At 33.9% G+C, this 23978-nt stretch overlaps 2 protein-coding genes across 4 annotated transcripts in view; one reads left to right on the top strand and one right to left on the bottom strand.

Moving 5' to 3' along the window:
* LOC142983556 (uncharacterized) overlaps window positions 1-23978 on the top strand; it is a 151737-nt gene that overhangs the window by 37392 nt on the left and 90367 nt on the right. The window lies entirely within an intron of this gene.
* Window positions 16676-23978, bottom strand: part of LOC142983554 (octopamine receptor beta-1R-like) — an 80180-nt gene continuing 72877 nt past the window's right edge. The window contains exons 3-5 of one of the 2 annotated variants that reach the window (XM_076130492.1): window positions 19764-19961; window positions 19232-19411; window positions 16676-18671 (exon numbers count right to left, since the gene is read on the bottom strand). In XM_076130492.1, the coding sequence (XP_075986607.1) occupies window positions 18491-18671; window positions 19232-19411; window positions 19764-19961 (559 nt within the window). In that variant the 3' untranslated portion in view covers window positions 16676-18490. The remainder of the gene's footprint in view (window positions 18672-19231; window positions 19412-19763; window positions 19962-23978) is intronic. The other variant, XM_076130493.1, reaches the window with a different exon arrangement.

Here is a 23978-nt window from a genome sequence, read left to right as displayed (position 1 = left end):
GGTAAATTGCCAGCCTTATTTTAAAGTATGTGTGTGAGTGTGTGCTTTTCTGCTTCGAATGACGTGCAATTTAGTTTAATGTGTGTGCAATTATATAGAGGGGAATTATTTAAAGTTTAGTTTAATGTTTTATGCTTTTATCGAAGGTATAAAATTATTTTATTAGTTATGCTGTGTAATGGAATTTTTAACCTGTAATTATGACGAATAAAATCGGGTATAACTTATGTTATTAAGCCAGAGTTTTAGTGCATTTATGTTCTTAAGGTAATAATTGACTTGAGTATGCTTTTATGCTCAACAAAGCTATTTACGATAAAACTTACGAAAGCCTTTTATTATAAATATAATAACGTACCTACGTAAACATCTACTGAACACGTTACCAAACTCCAGGATACTAATACAGAATAATAAAAAAACCGGCCTAGTGCGAGTCGGACTCGTGCACGACGCACGGGTTCCGTAACATCATAAAAAAAACTTAATATATATTTTTTTATTGTAAGTATTATTTTCTATAACGGCTGCGGTTATATTTGATTGGTGAAAATTACAGCTACCTAGCTATTACGGTTTATGAGATACAGCTTGGTGACAGACGGACAGACGGACAGACATACACCGGTGGCTTAGTAATAGAGTTCCGTTTTAACCTTTTAGTTACAAAACCCTTAAAACACCCATAGTACTTTGCACGACCCGGGAATTGAACCTGAGACCTTAAAGCCGTCGGGTTAAGTACCTTTCAATGTTATGTTACTTAAATAAAAGTAATTTCCCAAAGTACTGCACTCTTGCTATTACAAAAATAATATTTTACAGAACCAATATCGTTTTATTACAAAGAGACTGGTCGCAGGGGATGCTGGAGCCGGACCAATATCTTGTTGCAATTTGTTTAGTATGCTTCTGCCGGTGCAAGCTGATACAGACTTATTTATATCTCGTATGAAAGTAGCTTGGGTTATTTTTCCATCTGTTTGTGTAAGAAAATGTAGAAAAACCTTTTTTATAATCGTTCTACATCTATTTTTTTTAAGAATGACTAGATTTATCCCGCGATTTCGTTCGTATGGTTTGTGACTTAAGACAGAATTAGAATAAGTTTTGGTCAACATAATGAGTAGTCGACACTTATGACATGGTTATGGTTTCCGTCTAGATGTGCTAGACTATTCGTTTTGAGATTAGGATAAATAATCCTTTAACGCGCTTTGAGTAGCTTTGTAGGGCTCAATTTAAAGATAATAGGGTACATATAAAAGCAATAGATTGTAGTATATGAACCAACGATCTCTCGACCTAAGCTCACATGCCTCCACCGTTTCTTAGAAAAGACACTTCGTTAAACATCCCCTTCTTTATTCCAAGATATTATAATTTCCATAAAGCAATATGTTCGACAAGAAAAAACATAATTAACGTCAAATATAACGAGGGTAATTAACGAGTAATTAATACGAAACAGGACGGTTTTTGTATAAATACTAGCGACCGCCCCGCGATTTCGCCTCTGTTGACTTTATATTTCACGTTTTCGCAACATATTTAATTGCTGCTCCACTGCTATTGGTCATAGCGTGCTGTTATATATAGCCTTCCTCTATAAATTGACTATCAAACACAAAAATAATTAACCTTAAACCAGTAGTTTTCCATATGACAAGATGTTTGCATGTGAATGAAGTAAGGAAACTGTAAGGATCGTACCAAGTGGCTTTTTTAGTCTCTGCCTACCCCTGTAGGAAGAAGGCATGATTTTATGTATGTTCTTGAGAATAGCGCGGTAAAACAAACAAATAAACTTTTCGGCTCTATATTACTAGTAAAGATATACGATCAGATGACACAGTTTTTGTCTCTCTGTAATTACATTACTAATTGAATGAAAATATAATATGTATGAAGAATAGTTTTTATAGCAACAGATGTTCTCCGTCCTTCAAGAAAATCTTAATATAATCTAATCTTCAGAGGTCTTCAGATCTATTATAGTCTACATTAAAATTCTGTCCAGTCTACATCTTTTTTTAGACGAATGATAAAAATATATTGATAGAATTCTTTGTGGTTCAAAATCGAATTACTTGGACTATTTATACTCTATCAGACTATGTCTGGCTGGCTTTTTATTGCTGTTTAACTAAAATTATTATGATATAAGAACGTATGCGAAACTTTAGCTTGTAAATAATACATATTGCAAATAAAACAAGTTAACATATTAACCAAACACATAAAGCCTTCTATCGGAATAAGAGACCGGTTAGCTTGCATTCTTTGAAGACTTTGCTCAGAGATTTGGTCACTTATCGTAGCACCTGCCAGATATGTATAATCTTAGAGATTTGATTACTTTTTTGGGCTCGCAGTTTTCAAATATACTTCACAAAAAATGGACGACGATTTCTTAATGCTTTTCATGATTCATTATCATTCATCGATACTGCAAGGCATTGAAAACTTAAAAATGTTTACTAAAGTATTTCACGGATTTCACGACCACTGGCATGAAAAGCAAAAGTATTTTTAATAAAATAATAAATTATATCGGGATGTAAAAGAATAAAGCGCAGTATCCCAGTGACCTTAATTTAAAACTCCATGAACACAACCTTAGTATTAACCCTGGATATTACAAGACAGTCCAAGGGCTTAGTCACATCATTTGAAGGCTTCATCAATATTGCAATATTCCCGACGGAATGAACGTCTGTCGGTTCTCTTAACTTTCAATGATCAGATTAGTGGATGATTGTTTTGTAGTGAGTTAAGTTGATAGTATTGAAGGATTACTGGATCTATAAATGTGAAGGATTTTAAGTAATTTATACTTAAAACTGCTAGATAATACGATTGTTAAGAATTCTCAACAGCAATATACGTGGACAAAGACAGGCCGAGCCGCTAGTTAATATTAGTAAAAATGAATCACCGAAAAGTATAATATATACTAATATTATAAAGCTGAAGAGTTTCTTTGTTTGAACGCGCTAATCTCAGGAACTACTGGTCCGATTTCCGAGGAAGGGTATAGGCTATATATCATCACGCTACGACCAATAAGAGCAGAGTACCAGTTAGAAATGTTACAAAAACGGGGAAAAATTTCACCCATTCTTTCTTATGTGACGCAAGCGAAGTTGCGTGGGTCAGCTAGTGTTGTATAACTATTGAACAACTTAATTAAATTGGATAATTGGAATTTGAATATGTTTTTTTTTTAAATAAATATGCTTGTAACTGTCAGAACAAGATTATTGAGATAAATGGAACCAACATTCCAATGGGAATGGAATCAACGGGATAAAATTGCACTCTACCCGGACGAAATTGAGCCAGTCCAGTTTAAAATAAAAAAATATAATACAGCAAAATTCTCCTAGTACACTATTAAGTTACTGCGGTACAATAAAACCAGTATTTTAAAGAACATTTCAATTTCAATCTCAAATACGTACATACGGCCACAATTTCAACTTTCCAATCTGAAAGTCCTTTTTGTTTCGATACAAAAAGGTGAAACATTGAAAGGAATCGCGAGAATTTTTAATAACGTCGGCACGTGTAAGTTTTTGCATTCATTTCCAATGCTGACTGCGATAATAGTAGCTCGACGATCTGTTTGCAATTTCATACTGAATCTCGATGACATGTGGGTGATATTTATATTACATGATGACTTTATAAAAAGAAATATCTGGCGTAGCTTTGATTAAATTTTTATGCAACTTCGGAGTGAAAGAGGTTTTCAATTCGGTTGGGATTTAGTTTTTGAAGAGAGTTCGTGAGTTTCTTGCTAGCTTAAGCTTAGTTTAGCTTTAGCTTCCATGCTACAGTGGTAGATTAAGTAATTAACGACTATTATAAGTGTCAACATTTGACCTAAATTAATAAATGATTCTTTGGTATCTACCTACCCCTTATGGGAAAAAGGCGCGATATTAGGTATGTATGTATAAATATATGAATAAATTATTTGACTTTGACTAAAGTTTTTCTTGCAGAAATTTATTGACAGGTGTCGAATTAATTAATCGTTTGACTCACATTATTTTTATTTTAAAACCAGCATTCAATCATACGCAAGTTTGTAATTTAAGAGTACAATTTGGCATAAGCTTGAATCCCACTAGATCGAATTCGTTACAGTCAACCGTAAGCCCACAGTCTTCAATACATTTAACCTAGGTACATCATCATTTAATACCGTAGACGGCTAAATTCTCGTATTCCCACATTCAAAGCGTGTAGGACGTAAGGCCCGACAGATATTGTTGGTGTAACAAAAAGAGTTTTCCACACGATCGCTTTCAAATACTTTGTATGTGTTGGCGTACAAAATAATAGAGGTTTATACGTTTTTGAGACTGTGAGGTTTCTTTTAGTATTTATTTCTTTGTTATTTTTTTATTTAACGACAGTAGACAACTTTCCTTGTCCAAGTGTTATGTATGTAAGGCCTTGAGTTCGATTCCTAAGTCGTAAAACACGCCAAAGATTGTTTACTTCTGTTTCAAAATGTTGCAATGAGATTGTTTTATTTGAAATGAGCTCAATTTAATTTAAACGCGTTTAACAGCGCCATAAGCGGCACCAAGGCCATTATCTACAGATAGACTATAAGAATATTGTATAAAAAACTGATCTCGAGAGAAAAACTTTCTTCGAGTCATTTTTTATGTCGAATGAACGACGAATGAACTCAATAGTACCAAAGGTATAAAAAAGCACAAAATTACTTATGAAAGCTATCCATAAACTTTTACACAGAATAAACATTAGTTTTCCTTTAAATAAATCGAATGCCGGTAAACAAGCGATGGACGTTCTCCTTTTGCAGGTATTCTCCGTATAGTTCCAATAAACTGAAGTATGCTGAACATGTTCGTGGAATATACAGAGCTGTTGTAAAACTGGATTACCTGGATACTTAAGAGAAGCGATTATTTTGCACTGTACCTGGTTATAATGGAATTAATGCATATTTCCTAGTACATGCTTGATTGTACTTATATCCTGAGTTATAGCAAAAAAACAATCGTGTTTTCTGTAGAGAAATTGTCAGCTATGTGTGATATAAAGAGACTCAATCTAAATAGTTTGGAACTCGGTCTGTACTACGCCTGATGTTCCCGTTCAGCAAAATAACAAAACATGCTAAAACTAAACATACATACTGAACCTTTGTGTTTCGTTTGTTAATTATGGGGTTGTAAAAATACGGACATAAACAGACTCTAAGCACTTTTAGTACATCACAGAAATAATTACACCAAGTCTATCTATCTTTCGTATGGTTAGTGGTCAAAATAGTGTCAAAGTTGTTCAAGCCGCCCGAAAGGCCTTTGACATGGCTTAACGACTGTAACTTAATTGGCAACAACCGGGACCGACTTTTTACGTGCCCTCCAAAGCACGGAGACGCTCCGTTCAAATACCACTATACGGTCACCCATCTATAGAATGACCGTGCCACGGTTGCTTAACCCACAGATCGTTTACCGACCGGTGAGCGCAACTGGCTATGGGCGCCTCATTACACCAAGTAGAACCCGCTATCACTACACCCAGTTGTTATTAAATGACAATCACATAAAACACTTCTTTTACTAACTACTCAAAAAAATACGATCTAAAAACAATTTCACAGAGGATTATACCTCATATAAAATACAGCTCAGAAACTGCTAACCCCAAAATCGCGTGATATACTAACGACTACGGCAGTTAGCCGCAAAGCTACTAACACTATTATTTAACGCTAGTACGATGTACCGGCTGTGTACTTACTTCCAAAGTACCGCAATGTAAATCTGATAAGTTGAAGTAATTTTACAGATATTATTTTTGCTAGCCTTGAACTTTTTTATGTTAAAGCAATTTAGGTTTCGGTTACGTGAATATAATGAGCACATAAATTGATTATTTAAATGAATCTTATTGTGAGACATTAAGTGTATTTTGAGAAACTCTATAATATACATATATAGATAGATAAACTACATTCATATATATATAAACGTTACGATAAATAGATGAAAATATTTACTCTACGAAAAAAAGGATAAAGAAAGACAATTACCCTTAAAAATTTTGGTGGTAGGTAGTACTAGTTACAATGAAAAAGTATAAATAAATAAATATTTTGGGACAACTCACACACGGTCATCTGATGCCAAACTAAGTAGAGCAAACATAGGTATGTTCATCGGTTATATAGTTACCATATAGGTATATACTTCTAAATACATACTAATAAAGAACATACATAATGTATAAGCCTATTCTATCCCATTGCTGAGCAGAATATCTTCTTGTAAGGAGAGAGTACCGCGTGTAAGCCTAGTGCAGGTTTAGCATTCCTTCAACATAACTGTTTTAATGAACTCTCAGGTATTTAGGGTCTTGTCAAGAATTTCTTCTTCACCCTTCAGACAGGTGAAAATGATTTCTAATGCACATAGCTCAAGCATGGTGCTTTCTTATATTGTGTTATGTTTTTATCCACAACTGTATGCGTATCATGTTTCTCAGTTGACAACTAGTGTACGTCAAATTGATGGTCAGTATTCAGTACATTGCTGCTTTGACATAACGTGTTAATCACTATAATCTAAGGGAGAAAACAATGTACAGCATAGCGGCTTTTAAATATGTCTGTCACAAAACGACGAAGCAAAGTGCCCAAAATAAAAATATTTTTAATTGTTGTTTAACCACAGACAAATTATACTTTAAATTGATATACAATACTAACTTCTAACATTTTGACGAAGGTCACTAATTATTCAGTGAATCACTACTGTTACTATGTTTCAAACAAACACACCGGCTGTTCCTGAATATTTCATATTTCTCCCCCATTACTAATTGATGGCTAACATTTTGTTTCTAACTGAATAAATAAATAACGAACTATTTAATTAAATACTGAATAATACGCCGTGGTTGAATTTTCACGTAGTTAAAGGTTAAACTAATGTTAGTAATATTTAATTTTAAAGTAACACTAAATACATATGTACGTTCTAGAAAATGAATCGTTGTTCTATCTCACCTTTAACCGGATATAAATTACAACATTAAGTCATATATCAATTCAACCCATACTGTCCCACTGCTGGGCAAGAGTCTCCTCCCATGACGAGCGAGGGGTTAGGCCTTGAGTCTACCTGGCCAAGTGTGGTCTGGGGACTTAGCATTCCTTCAAGAACTATGAGAGGATGAATTTTTTTTATTCGTTTGTATTTGTATTTTATTGTGCAGCCTTATACACATAAAAAAATTGTGACTTCTGAAAAGCGCAAGCCTAAATGTTGCTTTTCAATTGACGCGAGTCGCGTTGCAAACATTCGTCCCGCGACTGAATTTGTATGGCGGTAGTCCCTTGAAGGCGAAAAGGCGAGGACTTGCGTAGACTTCTGTATCAAGAGCCTTATTTTCGTAATTGGGCGGTCCCTTAAATCCCGTTTTTAATGATTTAATTTCAAATATATTATTAGGTATTTAATATGGGGTATATAAAACAACAATCACGCATAACGAATTTATTTCGCTAAATACAATCCTTACATTATTATGTACAAACCTAAATTATTACCATGTAATAATATCTAGTTACAATTAATACCCGTGACATGGAATGTAGTACAACACTAGAATATTTACAATAGGGATGTACTGTGTGCGATGACGATAAACATTAAAATATCGATATTTTAATTAAAAATAATTAAAAATTAGTAACGATATTGTCTTGAATAATTCTTTGATTTTGTTTTAATATTTGTTTACCCTTGGAGTCATACAACAACGATAATGAATACATAGTTATGTAATTTGTGTTATATTTTTGTTGAAAAAAAATATATTTTAGTAAAATGCAAAATGTCTTCAAGCATTAGACACTTTGCCATCTTACTAATTGCAATGTCACTTACAAAAAATAAGTAAGTCATTAGAAAATAGCTGTGTATGAAATTTTGGAACAAGAATGATAGATAAATGTATGCAAATTAATATAAACTTTTTAACGGGTATACTAATAAATTTAAATTACTATGTTAGTGTAAATTATTTATCAACATCGCACACAATACGATAGAATTACAGAATATTATAATATATTTATGAAACATTAATGTAATGTACATACATCATAAAATAGGGATCTATGTAAATAACCATTAGGTACTATGTACAAGGAACAACTACTTTGGCACATTATCGCCAAATTACACCGATATGTTATAAATTCACAATTTGTATCATTAAACTATTTTAATTAATATTTTAAAGGGAGTTTCATTAATATATTTAATAATAATCTCTTTTTTATAATTATCATATTTTTAATATGAAATTTTTAATAAAATATTTACAGTGTTTAATAAAAATAAATAAAAAAATCTCCCCTTAAAATATTTATATCACGACAATAAATAAACATTTATATTTTTAAATATAATTTTATTTACATTTTTTATTAAACATCTATTATTACTTTCATAATTGATCGAATTATCAATAATTTCAATTGTTATTTATTTTAAATATTTTTTTATTAAATAATAATATACTTTGGTATTATATTGTCTACACTTTGGTTGTACTTATGCATTGACAGGTATTTAATTTAAAGCTTTTAACAAAATACATTAAATATAACTATGTTGTGGATTAATTTTCATAATTTGTAATATTGTAAATATGTTTCTCAAGAGGGAAACATGTATGTTTTTAGCCCATCAAAAATAACTTTCCAAGGGAAGGTTGTAGCCTAAGATATTATTACCGACAAATAATATTTTACCTGAGTAGAGAAATATTAAAATATTGTAAAACTGTATACATACGGAAAAACAAAATTATACATTATAGACATACATAATATGACGCCTTCTTCCTATACGTGTAAAAAGAGACCAAAGAACGCTACTTGGTACGAACCTCACAAACTTTTTATTATTATACATAATATATTATTAATTTATATAAACAGAGGCCTCTACGGTCGGCTTAGTTACCTCCAGACAAGTATAATATAGCTTAACAGTTAAAATATAAACTTAAAACGTTTTCTTTCTATTAAACTACAAAATGTGAGCGAAGCCACAGTCTTGACCTAGTATTATACGTAGAACTACCCAGAATGTACTATGAATGGAAATATCGATCTTCTATATAAAACTCCCTCGTAAACAGGTTTATTTTAGATATCTTCGCTGAATAAAAATATTACAAGATAGAAGAGGAAAATAAAATACTAAACGTAGATCCGCTTATAATATCAGAATAAAAGAAATAAAGCATTGAAATATTGGAGCTTTGAAAATAACTTTGTAGACAATAATATTAAAATAATGTAAACACTTTTCTTAAAATGTTGTTTACAAGTTAACACTTTAATTTTTTTTAAGAAAGAAAGAAATGGCTTTGGCTTTGTCCGTAACCTTTCAAACAATTGATTGACATAAACTTAATTTACTAAACACGTATATTATGATACAAATATAACATTGGGGTAAAACTTTTCTTTTCCTACGACTTTAAGCACGTTTCAGTACCTACTTACGGAGATTAGCTTTTACAAACTGTACTTTTAATGTATGATAAAATACGGAAATTAGCGCGAACACGCATTTTACCATAAAAATAGTCGGCCTGCGACCACGGCGAGTGCGCCGAAACGTTAGGCATTTTAAGGTAAAATGCATGTGCACGTTAATTCCCGTATTATTATACATTAAACATGCAACACGAGAGTTTAAAAGTTATAACTGTACTTTTCTAAGATATTAGACCAGATACGCACTCAAATCTCTAGCCAAACTATTTTCTAGACCCTGCCGAAACGTCAAAATAGCAGAAAACCTCACTAATTAAAATAACTAATTTTGCGGTTGCTTAAAATTAACCCGAAAACGACAAGAACCCAACAATCCCTCATTTATTTTCTCCGAAGGAAATTGGAGTGGGTCTTACAAAAAAGTTTTAAATTGAAACCCCTCGGTTTATAAGATTTGTTTGACAAGCTTTACGACTGACATTATCTTGTGTATTTAGGTGTGGACACTTTGAAAAGAATCTTTAGAAAATTAAAAGAGCTATGAAAGTCTAATTAACGCTTTTAAAAATCAGTAATTGTAAAGCCTGAGTAATTATATTTACAGTAGTATTATTGTAATAGCAAAAGCAAAATTACTAAGTCGGAAATAGAAATTCAGAAAAGCGATCGGCTTTTTCCTGAGAAAACGCAATACATTTTGAACATAAACAGACTCAGCGACCGACGAAGGCTAATATAAAAGTATTTTTAATAATTTAACTGTCTTTTTCTATTTTTTAACTAATAAAACATAGCAACAAGTATTTAAATAAATAAAGTAAAACTCTATGTTTTATGAATGTCGGAAAATATTTTTGCAACATGTTTTATTTTCAGTAGAATAGAATACACTACCAAATTTAACACTTCACAGAAATCAGTAACAGCAAAATTCAATAATCCAAAAACAATATCAACAATCATTTGTTCGCAACGAGACGAAATACAAAACAATTGCAGAAATCAAACAAAAATAAACAATAAAACAAAACAAAACAAAAACTAGATAGAACAAAACAAAGGGAATCAGAACAAGAATTGCTTTCAGACGGAAGTGTAGGCGGAAGTCGACGAATACGAAATTAGAGCCTTCTGAAACTTTGCACTGAATCCGTGTATAAATTATGCAGAATATTTTTTTATTCTTGTTTGAAAACAAATAGGTAATGACGTATTATTCTCGTATTAGGTTCAAGGACAGAATTCATGGTTCAGGAAAACGTTTGAGGTATACCCTTGGTAAGCCTGAACATATAATCGATTGGATTACGTTAAAAAGGGAATAGTTAGGAAAAAAATAGGCCATAAGGAGAACCTTCGTAAGTAATAAAACCTAAATTTGTTGATAGGTCTGACGAAAAGTTGTGAAGTTTAATAAACTCGAAACTACTTTAAACTAAATCAGTTACCACGGAGAGTTAAGTTTGCGATATAACACGGTATAGTATGGTATAGTTAAACCTACCGAAACATAATTAATGCATCGTATCAATTATATTGACGCTAATTAGCTCTTAAAAGATGTGACATGAAAGTGATCAAGCGGAATAGTATACAAATTTGAATATTCTGCATACTTAACCTTTTTTACTGATATCAAATGAGATTTATAGCAGACCCAAAAATATCTACTACACAACATTACTAGCCTAATAAAATCAAATATACCTTTCCGATTCCCAACCTCTCATGATGATTCCGTATACAAATCTAAGGTTCTATTCAAACCGTTCATTATCCATAAGTATTTATAGTACCCTCTCCTTCTCCTAAAATAGATGGTTCTCTATGATGTCCGGTGGGATGGAATGCGGGAATTTTCATTATAGCACTCAACCAAGCCATTAATTTGCGCGAAGCTGCGTGCCTTGAAATTATTGCTCCATCATTATTAAATTTCTAATTTTCTTTATAGTTTTAGTATGAGATTTTATGTTGTGTGTTCTTAGAGTATATTCGCTTAGCCTTTGTTCCAAACTATGTTGGAGTCGGCTTCCAGTCTCACCGGATGCAGCTGGATACCAGTGTTTTACATGGAGCGACTGCCTATCTGACCTCCACAACCCAGTTACTTGGGTATTAACACGATACCCTTCGGTAAGACTGGTTGTCAGACTTTCAAGCTTCTGACTACTGTTAACGACTGTCAAAGATCTTCGAAAATGACAGCCGGGACCCACAATTTAACGTGCCTTCCGAAACACGGAGGAACTCGATATGTATAAGATGGTCACCCATCCACGGAACAACCTCGGCAAGCGTAGCTTAACCTCAGATATCGATCCGTGCGGCTGTTGTAAACTAAGCCACGAGCTGGTTCTTAGAGTGACATTATCTTGTGACATTATCACGAGTGTGTTCTTAGAGTAACGTTCTTTAATACATTTAATATTGTGTACAAGAATATTATACATACATACATATATACAATTACGCCTTCTTCCCATAGGTTTAGTCAGAGACCAGAGACCGCCACTTGGTACAATCTTCCTCTTGCTAACTAAGTATACGAGTAGAATCATAGAGTTGACACATGACCGGTTTTGATAGATGAAAGCGACTCAGAAAAATGCCTGGGACTCATGTTACTTAAACATACATAAAATCAAGCCTTGTTCCCAAAATGGCAGGCAGAGACTAAATATATGCCTTTAATTTTCATATAAAAACCAAATTCGTACAACTAATAAACCTAAAAAAAACCGGGAAGGATTTTTTTTCATACATCATACATATTTTATGACTCCATTCACATTCAGACATCTTGTCATACACGCTTACATGAGCACATTACAAACTCTTTTACAATCTCACTTCACCGACTTTCCCTTCAAAGAAAATGTTCTCTTAACCTAATTAAAAATAGCCTTCTATTTTCCTTTAAAAACCTGCTATAATTATAACATTATAAGGATATTAATAAATTCAACGGCATCGTTATAAATAAGCACCGAGCTATTTCCATTAGCGATGTAATTCGTGTCGAAGCACGTAATAAGGTGATATTTTGTAAAGGTCTCGCTTTCATTTAAGTTTTTGAGGTAAAATTCGAATAAGTTTTCGTGAAGGTGTTCAGAAATTTGCGTGTAACAGCATAAAATGGTGATAAATACGTCCACTAAAACTACTACTAGGGTGACTACAGTAATACTAGGGTCCCTATGAGTAGTTCTAGGGTAACTACTAGTAGTACTAGGGTTCCTAATTACTATAGTAACTACTAGGGACAATAGAAAATTAGTTCTAGGGCATAATAAGCCACTTTCAAAGTTTTGCGTTGCATGTATCATCGGGCAATTCATAGTAAAATGCATGTTTCCTGTAATTCCCGTGTAATATTAGGTAATGACAAGATAGCTTAGAGCATTTAAAACATCATAGTGTGGCATTTTAAAGTGGTTGTCACAATACTCCTACCAGTGCATGAGTTTTATGTTTTTACAGGATAGATGTCAAAGTCAAAGTCAAATATGCTTTAATTCATAAACTTTAACAAGTATTTGAAATCGTCAAAATATTATTTATCTACCACCGTTTTGAAAAAGCTATTGCTCGTGAGAAGAAACGGCAGCGATGTTTGAGGAAACCACACCACGGTTCTTAATTTGGTTCCTGAAAGGGAGGCCTCTAGAGCTATCGAAGTCAATTGCGTTTAACTGTCGGTCAACGACCCATGGGATAAAGAGCTCTTAGTGGTATTAGAGATGAGCTTTACCGTAGTTTTGACTAAAAGTAGTCCCATTTTGGCACTTTATGTGACAAGAACTAGGATTGAAAACTGAACAAATCTTCCACTGCACGTTGCACTTTGAAAGACAAAAGAAGTACCTATGTACCTATATTTAAATTCTAGGTTAATCGGTCCCTACGACACTCTTCATACGGATTTTTTATTGATATTTTTAAAGCAAACTATTGGAGTGCATACAAGATCTTTGAACGAAACGTAGCACCAATGTGTTGCTGTCTATTTTTTTTTATGTCAAGCATACCTATACCTAACTATATAATACAATCGTGGTCTTAGTATTCTATCCGAAATTAATAACTTCGAGTAATTACTTCATTATAAATAAAGGTGTTAGTTATCCATCTAACGAAAGAAATAAAGTAATACATTCCAAGCAAATGTAATGCCGCCTTTAAACCTGTTTTTCCTAGAAAGTTAGATGTTGGTTTTCACACCTACATTTATTCAATTATATAAGGGAACGTGTAAGATTCCACAAGTTTTTGAAAACCCACGGGTAAATAGACTTCAATACCTGTTACGTCTTTTAATAGAACATTAATGATATTAACTTTTCTGTGTGGGTTTTCTTGGAATGTTTTTCAAACGCCTTTCTTACTTGAGGCTGTAAAATTTCTGATGTATAGAATAGTAGATAGAAATGAAAATGTCACAAAGTCTTTTTTGCTAACTCTAATTGTATTTTCAGGCGTTGCCTGTATGTTTGGCATTGGTTTTTTGGTAATAAATGCCTCACAATGTGGTTTGGGCGGTAGAGTATACGACTGACAATCATGTGGTCTCGGAGTCGATTCCCGTGTCGGGCAAAGAGTTACTGTGCTTATCGCATTTACATTAGAATATGCCTCAAATCTAAATAATACACTTTTCTTCTCACTATTCTAACTATTAGTCGTATCAACATTGTATTTTCAAAAGACAGCCGTTTGTTATTCTTTCTGCAAAACCGACTCAGGTTATTAGGGTGAATTAACACAAATATGGTTTATAACCCGAATTAACACAGTAAATACTTTTTATCCCTCATTTTTTTTCCGGTGGACAAATTTGTTAGACTAAAGGCATGTGTATATTTAGCTAAAGCACCTAATATCGTAAGTGTTGATCCTGTTAAATAACTAATGACGATCGCTATGATATCGTTAGCTAAAGTGTATGTAATCGCGTTATATCGTTCCTAAACCAGTGAGGAAAAGAGACAGAGTATATCGGTATAGTGTGTTAGAGGGAGATGGGAGATCTGTTGTACCAGCCACTTTGAGGGTGAAAATAATTGACGGAATAAGGAGAGAATAATAACATTAGTTGTTGTCTTTTCTTTGTTTGTGGTTAAAAATTTGTCTTGCAGTACAGAAAAACATAGAGTCTTTTTAAGATCTTTCATAGTAAGAATCTTTATGCATTACTGTTCCACCACATGTGAATAGGACTTTAATTATTTCAGACTTCAAATTAAAGTCGAATATCTTAATTCCCCATGACTACAGTTCGGTAATTTAGTAAAGAGCATGGGCATGCACGATATAATATATGTATCTAGAATAATTTTACATGTCCCAATGTCTGAAATAAAGTAGCGCCGTACCAAACCGGTAACTGCCCGCTGCATGGGTCTGCGTATCATTTATGTCATATATTCAAAATGTTGCAGACAAGGCAACTCAGTCTATCTCTTCTATATTGTTGAACTATAATAATTTTGTGATTTTCTATATAATGCACTGTTAGGTCTGATTGTAAGTGACGTGGTTTAACTTATAATAAAGATTAATTATTGTTGCAAAACCTATCTCGAATTCAGCATAAGTTCTTCAAACAACAAACCACTTGCAAAGAAAAGGTGTTAAGAAAAACAATAAAACAAAATAGAACCTCAATAGATCAGAAAAGAAAAAGTAAATCCACATTTAGTATTCGAGTCAGACTCAACACGCTTTGAATTTAAATAACGATGCAAATTCAACTAAGAATCTTGAATTTGGTATTGCGAAATTGGATGGTCCGAAATTCATTGGAATATCACCGTGGAGTTATTCCGCTCATAGTTCCTTACTTATTGCAATTCCAGAAATATGGACTTAGACTGTGGTAAATTCCTGCAATTCCAAATTCAGTATTTCTGGAGTTCCGTAACTCTAAAGGAGAAATACGGAACTCTTATAAGATTACTAGTTTGTTTATCTATTTAATAATCTTGGGTTAATTTCATTCGTTGAAAATACAGTATTTAAAAAACTTTAGAAAAAAAATGTTGTTAGAATTACTTGCTTTGATTAAATCTTTTCACATAAAGGATTTACAAACATACATATAAAGGGAAATAATCTTAAATTTTGCAGTTTCTGTGACTACATCTAGTCCAAGTTTCAAATCAAATTTAAAATTATTTTCTGTTTCTGAAGGTACTATAACATGCTGTTTAAGTTTGTGAGATGCTTTACACAAAACCTATATTATCTTACAAACCTTGAAAAGGCACTCAAATTGTTCAAAACACATAGCTTCAATGCATTTCACTTGAATAAATGATAGAAATAAAGTTTTACTAGAATAAAACCGTACTGATATTGGAGTGAAGCATACTACCAACTCCAGAAGAATAAGTCCGATATTACATTACATAATCTTATGAGTACAAAGTTTTAGTAAAACAAAATGTTTTTGGAAAGTTGAAGAGATATCAGTCAAGGATTTTGTAATAACTTTTGAGGTATAACGTATATAATATTATATTTGATGGAGGAAATTTTGTGAGTCACGTGTAGACAAGTTTGAAGATAATGCTGGCTGATGTTAGTAGGAAATTTATAATATAATTTTTCATACATGTGATTGTGCCGTATAATATTAGAATTAACGCGAACACGTATTTTGCCTTGAAGGCCTTACGTTTAGGCGCAGGTTACACCACAGCACTCAACCCCCGAATATGGCCAGTGCAATTCGCGCCGAAACGTCGGGCATTCTTGAGTAAAATGCGTGTTTGCATTCATTCTCGTATTCTAATTTATACAATAAAAACATTTTGACTGAATTACTTAGTCAAAAGTAGTTTTGACTGATTTTGCTAGAATACCTATAATAATCATGCAACGCGAAAGTCTAAAAGTTATGATGCAATTGTTCGTAAATGTCGACTAATTGCGTACTCTTGGGGTACATAATAATCTATACTAATATAGTAAATTTTATGCGTTTGCTAATTAATTTTTCTTTGATGACAAAACTACTGAATTAGGTCAAGTGTGAAAAGCTAATAGATTATATCCAGGTAAAGGATATTAGTATTTTTTCATAAGATCACGCGGGCATAGTAACATTATCAATAAGTGGAATATAATATAATATATAGGATATATGCTACACAGATCATATAAGCGTAGTCTTGCAAAAAGTTTAGGTGCGTAGTACTCGTAACTAACTAGCGGTACTGTATGACAAGATGCATGGATGTAAATGAGGCAAGGGAAGTTTGTAAGGATCGTACCAAGTGACGTTCTTTAGTCTCTACCTACCAAATTGGAAAGAAGGCGTGATTTTATGTTTGTATGTAACAAGCAGGCGCGCGGAACGATCTCTGAGGTTAAGCTATGCCTGCCTAGGTTGTTCTATGGATGGATGACCATCTTATACATATCGACCTCGGTGTTTCGGAAGGCACGTCAAATTGTGGGCCCCGGCTATAATTTTCAAAGATCTTTGACAATCGTTAACAGTAGTCAGAAGCTTGAAAGTCTGATAAATAACCAGTCTCACCAAAGGGTACCGTGTGTTATATAACCCAGGTAAATAGGTATTGGAGGTACGATAGGCAGTCGCTCCATGTAAATATACTGGTATATAGCTGCATCCTATGAGACTGGAAGCCGACTACAACATAGTTGGAAGAAAGGCTAAGCTGATATATATGTAATAAGCGATACCATATGTCTAAAATTACCTTCAAAGGCTGTTTGTACAACCTACATACATGGTTCCCCCTCAAGAATATGGTATAACTGCAGATATTCGGGAAGGCATATATTGATTCTGTGTAAATAAAATATACTCTGGCCTATAGGCGGCTGCCTTTGACGTATACCAATATTGATTTGTTATACTGGTTCATATTTGCACAAAATATTGCATGCAAATATCACTTGGAAGTGCATATCAATCAGAGTACTTTGATACACTTTAATATCGCACTTAGAAACGCCACTGAAATTTAAATAAAATTTTACATAATAATATGTTTGTACATAAAATCAGGCATTCTTCCCATCGGGGTAGGCAGAGATCCGAGAATTATAATTTGATTATTTTGTCTTTTCTAATTTAATTTTTAGTGGCCTTTCTTAGCGCAGATATTGTTTTAAGTCAATTTATATATTACGAAGTTTCAAATGAAAATAAATATTCTTACTTCTTCTTTAAATAAAGCTGTAACACATGGCACTTCAATATCAGAAAATAAATATTTGTATTTTACCCATAATAATGAAAAATAATTTCATCTGTTATATACACAACTTAAGTTCCAAACCAAAGTGACAATCTTATTATTTAATTAAGTTCATTAACAGATCCAAGACTACGTGATAGTATTTTTATAGAGTTCATTTTTACCTTGCTAAAAGCTAAAAAACATTCATCCTTAATGCGTCAAAAAAAATATTACATGTATGTCTGTTGCCGTGAGTGTCAGTTAGACATGATTTTTGCCACAACTCTACTTTGCTCCTCGTTTCATAGTTCATTTTTACGCTTTAAGCGCAATGCAGCATCTATTTATTAAGAAATTACTGCTGTATTTTGTATCAATTACAATTATAATTGAAGTTTTATGAAGATTTCACCTACTAAAAAGAAGTTAAATTAGTTCCCAACCCGCACTTGGCCAGCGTAGTCTACTCAAGGCCTAACCTCTTCCTCATTACGGGAGGAGACCCTTGCCCAGCAGTGGGTCAGTAATGGATTAAATTAGGAAAAAATAAAACTTATATTAGTTTTAAATTCGGAAATCAGAATTTACCAGCTGAATCAAGTAAAAATCCACCTGCATTCAACTGGTTCAAATTACGAAGTCTTTCACCATAGCCTTGGATCAATCAACGTCCTTAAAAGTATAATAAAAGTCTATATCTCTAAGTCTCAAACACGATATCCTCCGGCCTCGAGCTCGAAGCATGATGGGCCCTCAGGACATCAGCCGACGTGGACTTGACGCAGTTGTTCATGTGGATGTCTGAGGAGGCATTCGAATGATGCTGGTCTCGACGGGGACGCTGGCAGCAGTAGCGACGACCGATGTCTCCACAGAGAGACCTCGTGGAAAAAAACCCGTTCACAATTTAAGAAAAAGAAGCTTCAGGACTTGGAAGCAGTCTTTGGCACAAAATTACTAAGGAGCTTTTTGTGCAAAGTGAAAATTTTGTTTCTTGAAGACTGACATACAAATGTCTGACCCTACACGCATGTAACAAAATCTAAACTAGTGCGGAAGTAACCATGCTACAACTATACGCTAAGTACAGAAATTACACAGAGTATGACAGTGGCAGTGGTGGACTAAATACAGAATTGGTAGGTGCTGGAAAATATTATTTTTCGTACTGTTGATCAATACTTATAAATGTGAAATACTAAAGATACTTTCGTAACAAGTTAATCATATCCTAAGATAGGTGCAACGAATTTGTATTCGCCTTTCGTCAAACTACCTTCATAGGAAACAGGATTTAAAGATATGCTCATTTCCAAATTCTAAATTGCTAATTGGATAAAACAGCCAAGGAACTACAGAAAGAGGAAACTTTTATTAATTAATTAGGTAAGTGTTTTAAAGAGGTACTAAATCTAATAGGTACTAAAGGTGGTCTACTTACAAAAACAAATACCTGCAGCATGAGTCCAGGGTTTTCCTGAACGCAGCCCGGAAGTCACGGTTGAAGTACGCGTAGATCAGCGGGTTCAGTGCCGAGTTGAAGTAACCCACCCAGAAAACTGCTGCCACCACCGGAGGAGGTGATGGACATGCTTCGCCACACAGGGCTGTTATTATGTACCTGGATAAATAATTTTATTGTTAAAAGTATGAAACAAAAGACTGTTATACAAAGGATCTTTAGTTAAATTCTCAAAGAATATTCGTATCCAATAGGATTATTGGATACGAATAACGATAAACGGATGTTTAGCAGTGACATGGTGCGATTCTGTCACTTTTCATCAGCTATTTGTTATCCTAGCGATTGCACTGTCAAATAAATTTTGCCCATTACGTCCTACTGTTAGGCAAGGGTTTTTTCTCGTAATAAAGGAGAGGTTAGGTCTTGAGTCCACAACGCTGGCCAATTGCGGGTTGGAGACACTGTCAAAATGCAAAAAAGCTAATAACATTTATCTGCAATTACTTACCACAAAAAGAAAGGCAGCCAGCAGGCCAAGAAAGCTGACATAATGATGCCCAGCGTCCTGGCTGCTTTCCTCTCCCTCTTCATCTTGCTGCTGGCCATGGGTTGCATCTGTATACTGTGCCGCTCTCTCATCACCTCACCCATGGAGATGCCGTTGATCTGCAGGTGTTTGTCCAGGAGTAGTGCTGCTACTTTACTCCTGAGAACAATGGAGAAGAAAGTTTAGTATAATTATACTATGTGTCTGACTTATTTATAAAAATTTCTACAAAGAGATGGTCTGATTGGCAGTATTTAAAGGTTTTATTGAACGTTACAAAATGTCGAGGACGGCTCCCAGTTGAACATAAGAGATTAAGGGTTTTTTGTTCTGAGACAGTTGTTTGATAAAAGGTTCGCAAGGATTAACAAAGTAAACGTCAAAATTGGGATTTATTTTGTACACCCCTGACTACACCTTCGGCCTTAACAGGCGATTGTTAGAACACCCATACATATATTATGATATTTGAGATTATTATCCTCATTTTAAAATATTTTTAGTATTATATTATTAGCGGAATCATTACGTTGGCTAAGTAACTTTCTTCTTTAAACCGTTTCTGTTTAACTGCTGGGCAAGAGTCTCCTCTCGAACAAGGGAGGGGTTAGGTCCTGAGTGTACCATGCTGGCCTAGCCATATCATTATATACAGCCATACACATTATACACAGTATATACAGCCATTGTGACTCGTTCGAAAACCGTTCCTTTTGTCATCATCACTAAATCACTTTGCATTAATAATAAATCACACCTTTCAATCAGTCGAGTCAGCTCATATTTTATTCAGTTAATTGAAATCAGTTTCAATCGCGATAAGATTACGGCGCTTATTGGATTATCTGTTATAATACGAAGATCTTGTTGTCTGAGGTTATCGTCTTAGGGATTAGTACGCGCAACTAGTAATTATGATAAGGATATCTGTTCGAAGGAAGATATTGGAATACCTTGAGATATTGGCGGTCGCTGTTCTAGATGTATTGATTCTATGTTAAGTCTCTTTGCTATCATTGATGATAACGATATTTCCACTGTAACAATATTGAAATCTAATTAGTCCGTTCTATCTATCTATCTATCGTATGGTTAGTGGTCAACCTAGTGTCAAAGTTGTTCAAGCCGCCCGAAAGGCCTTTGACATGGCTTAACGACTGTTATCTTAATTGATAACAACCGGGACCGACTTTTTACGTGCCCTCCGAAGCACAGAGACGCTCAGTTTAAATACCTCTATGCGGTCACCCATCTACAGAATGACCGCGCCAACGGTTGCTTAACCCACAGATCGTTTACCAACCGGTGAGCACAACTGGCTATGAGCGCCTCAATTAGCGTCCGTTATTCAGTTAATACTAATGGTGGTCCTGTTTGACAAGATGTATGGATGTAAATGAGGCAAGGGAAGTTTGTTAGAATCGTATCAAGTGACGTTTGGTCTCTGCCTACCTCTTTTAAAAAGGTGTGATATTATGTATGTCTGTTAGTTAATTGAAAAATAAAATAAACATTATATTTCCTTTAAAAAATAAAATATAGTCTTTCTTTTCGGTCCCTTTTTATATGAATATTGTTAAAACAATATACTCGATATGCATTGTTTACACTGCACTGTTTATTCCGATATTTTATTTTATAAAACCGATACTGAACGTGTGCATGTACGGAAATAAAATGTAGTCAGCTCATATGCGAAAAATATCATTGTTTTTTATAACAATAAATAATAATAAACTTCAGGAATCGGATAAAAACAGATTTATTTAGACTTTAAATTATTGTTTGCAGGGATTGCACTAAGTGGCGTGCTTTGGTCTCTGCTTACCCCTATGGGAGGAAGGTGTGATTTAATTTATGTATGTACATATGTTTTTATTTTTCCTATTTAAAAAGACAACCCCCGCACTAAGAATTGCTCTTGTGTCGCGGGGATTTTTACAAATATACAAACAACGGACACAAAGCACCACCAGACCCGAATCAATAATTTGTGGATCGCACAAATAATTGTGGATCGCACAAGTAATTGCTCCGTGTGGGGATCGAACCCACGACCTCCCGACGCAGTGGTATCGGCGTGGCGACCTAAACCACTGCGCCACGGAGGCAGTCAAATGTATGTATGCATGTATGTATTATTTGAAACAGACATTCGAAAGGTTGAGATCCTCTGTAGATAGTCATAAATGTTCATACTCCACATGGCATGAAGAAATATTCTCTTATTTATGAGAGCACATGGGAGTGTATATTTCAACGATATTTTGCAATATTTTTTAACCCCAAAGGATACAGGGAGTGTTTCGAGGTCTATTACAACAGTCCAAATATTGAAACGTGTTCAGTTGTTTAGGTGTAGCCGTATACTTCTTTTTTAACGTTTTTATTTATTTTATGTATTCTCGGATGAGAAATACTTTAAATTACATATACACACATATGTGTGTTTATGTAATTTAAGGTAAAATGCAATGTCTAATGCATTGAATGAAAAAAAATATTTTTAATTACACTTTATACAGAAATAAAAATAGCAATCCTAAACTAAAACCAGGAATCAAGCTCAAAAAGTCTTAATATTTTAAAAAAGGTGAGGGCAGAGCCACAGGCAAAACTAAGTTTTATATTTGATGACGATATTTCACTGAAATCAACAAAATCTAGAATATGTTGAACATTTCGTTTGAATCAAATTCCATTTTATTGGAATCCGGATTGCAGTTTTAATAACGTATTATGGAAATTAATGGAAATTTTACTGAAAACAATTCCAATAATTTTACTAATTCTGTATTTTACATTAAAGTGAAAAACAATTCGTTCAACGTAATTCATTGTTTATAGGTAAATTGGGATTTAATGAAAATTGAAATACGTATAATTTAAATATCGTTTGTAAGGATCGTACCAAGTAGTGTTCTCTGGTCTCTGCCTACCCCTTTGGGTAGAAGAAGGCGTGATATAATGTCTGTATGTATAAAATATTTTAAAAAAATTGTAGTCGGATCAGCTTTGCTATTCTCTTAATAATATATTTACGCATACTAGTATAAGTGTATAGAAACAATTATCACTTGCTCTAACCGTGAAGGAAAGCATCGTGATAAAACCTTGCATGCCTAAAATTTGTTTAATACATTTATTGAGAGCATGCAAAGTCAAAGTCCCCAACCCGCACTTGGCCAGCGTGGTGGATTCAAGGCCTGAGCCCTTTCTCGTTTGGGCGGAGGCTCTTGCCCAGCAATGGGACAGTAATGGGTTTAAAAAAATATTAGGTCGGTGAAAGTCTTTTCGTATTATAGTATGTATGAACTTCGTAATAAAATCTTTTCTCTACACAGAAAAGCTCGATATTAGCGTACCTCACGAGCTCACTGAGAGAAACCTAATGAATGTGTACTCATTTGTGATTCGTGAAGCCAAAGAGATTTTATTACAAGTTCATACATACTATAATGCGAAAAGACTTTTTCCCGACCTAATACATTCTAGTATTACTTAGTACTCCAAACAAAGGTTTTAAACCCACAATATCAGTTACAAGCCTATCAATATCGCATTCATACGAGCTGTCAATTTGTGAGCAACTTGATACCTACACTACCTACACAATGTTCGGACTAGTGACGTTGCATCATCAACGGTACTATGTACAGCTGCTCGTTTGTTATATTGTAGATTAGTCTGAAATCGGATGACGGTTAATTTTACTATCTGATTACTTACTATTTTGCTACTGTCTTTGTGGCCTGGGTGAAAGTGTAAACGACACCTCATCACGAAGTCTTGGTGTCTATTCTGGGGTTGAGCAAAGTGCTATGGGTCTTACCTTATTAGAATACTAGGTGACCCGGCAAAAGTTGTTTTGCCATAAAAAAATAAATAAAAAAACATTGTTCAGCGGACAAAATTGTGAATCTAAACCATTCTCAGATCCCCTTGAACACACACAAAAATTTCATCAAAATCGGTCCAGTCGTTTAGGAAAAGTTCAGTGACATACACACTTACAGAAGAATTATATTATTAGAATATTCTCAAAAGTGTGAAGAGCGAGCCCGGTATATGGCAATACGCCGATGTATGTCATACACCTCTACCTACATCTAAGGGTATATATAATAGGCGTGATATTATGCATGTAGTTTTAAGAAAATAACTGTGTAGATTAAT

This window comes from Anticarsia gemmatalis, chromosome 24 (genome assembly GCF_050436995.1).
Source record: "Anticarsia gemmatalis isolate Benzon Research Colony breed Stoneville strain chromosome 24, ilAntGemm2 primary, whole genome shotgun sequence".
NCBI lineage: Eukaryota > Metazoa > Arthropoda > Insecta > Lepidoptera > Erebidae > Anticarsia > Anticarsia gemmatalis.
Note: the sequence above shows the minus strand (reverse complement) of the source record. Positions and strands in the feature narration are given on the sequence as shown.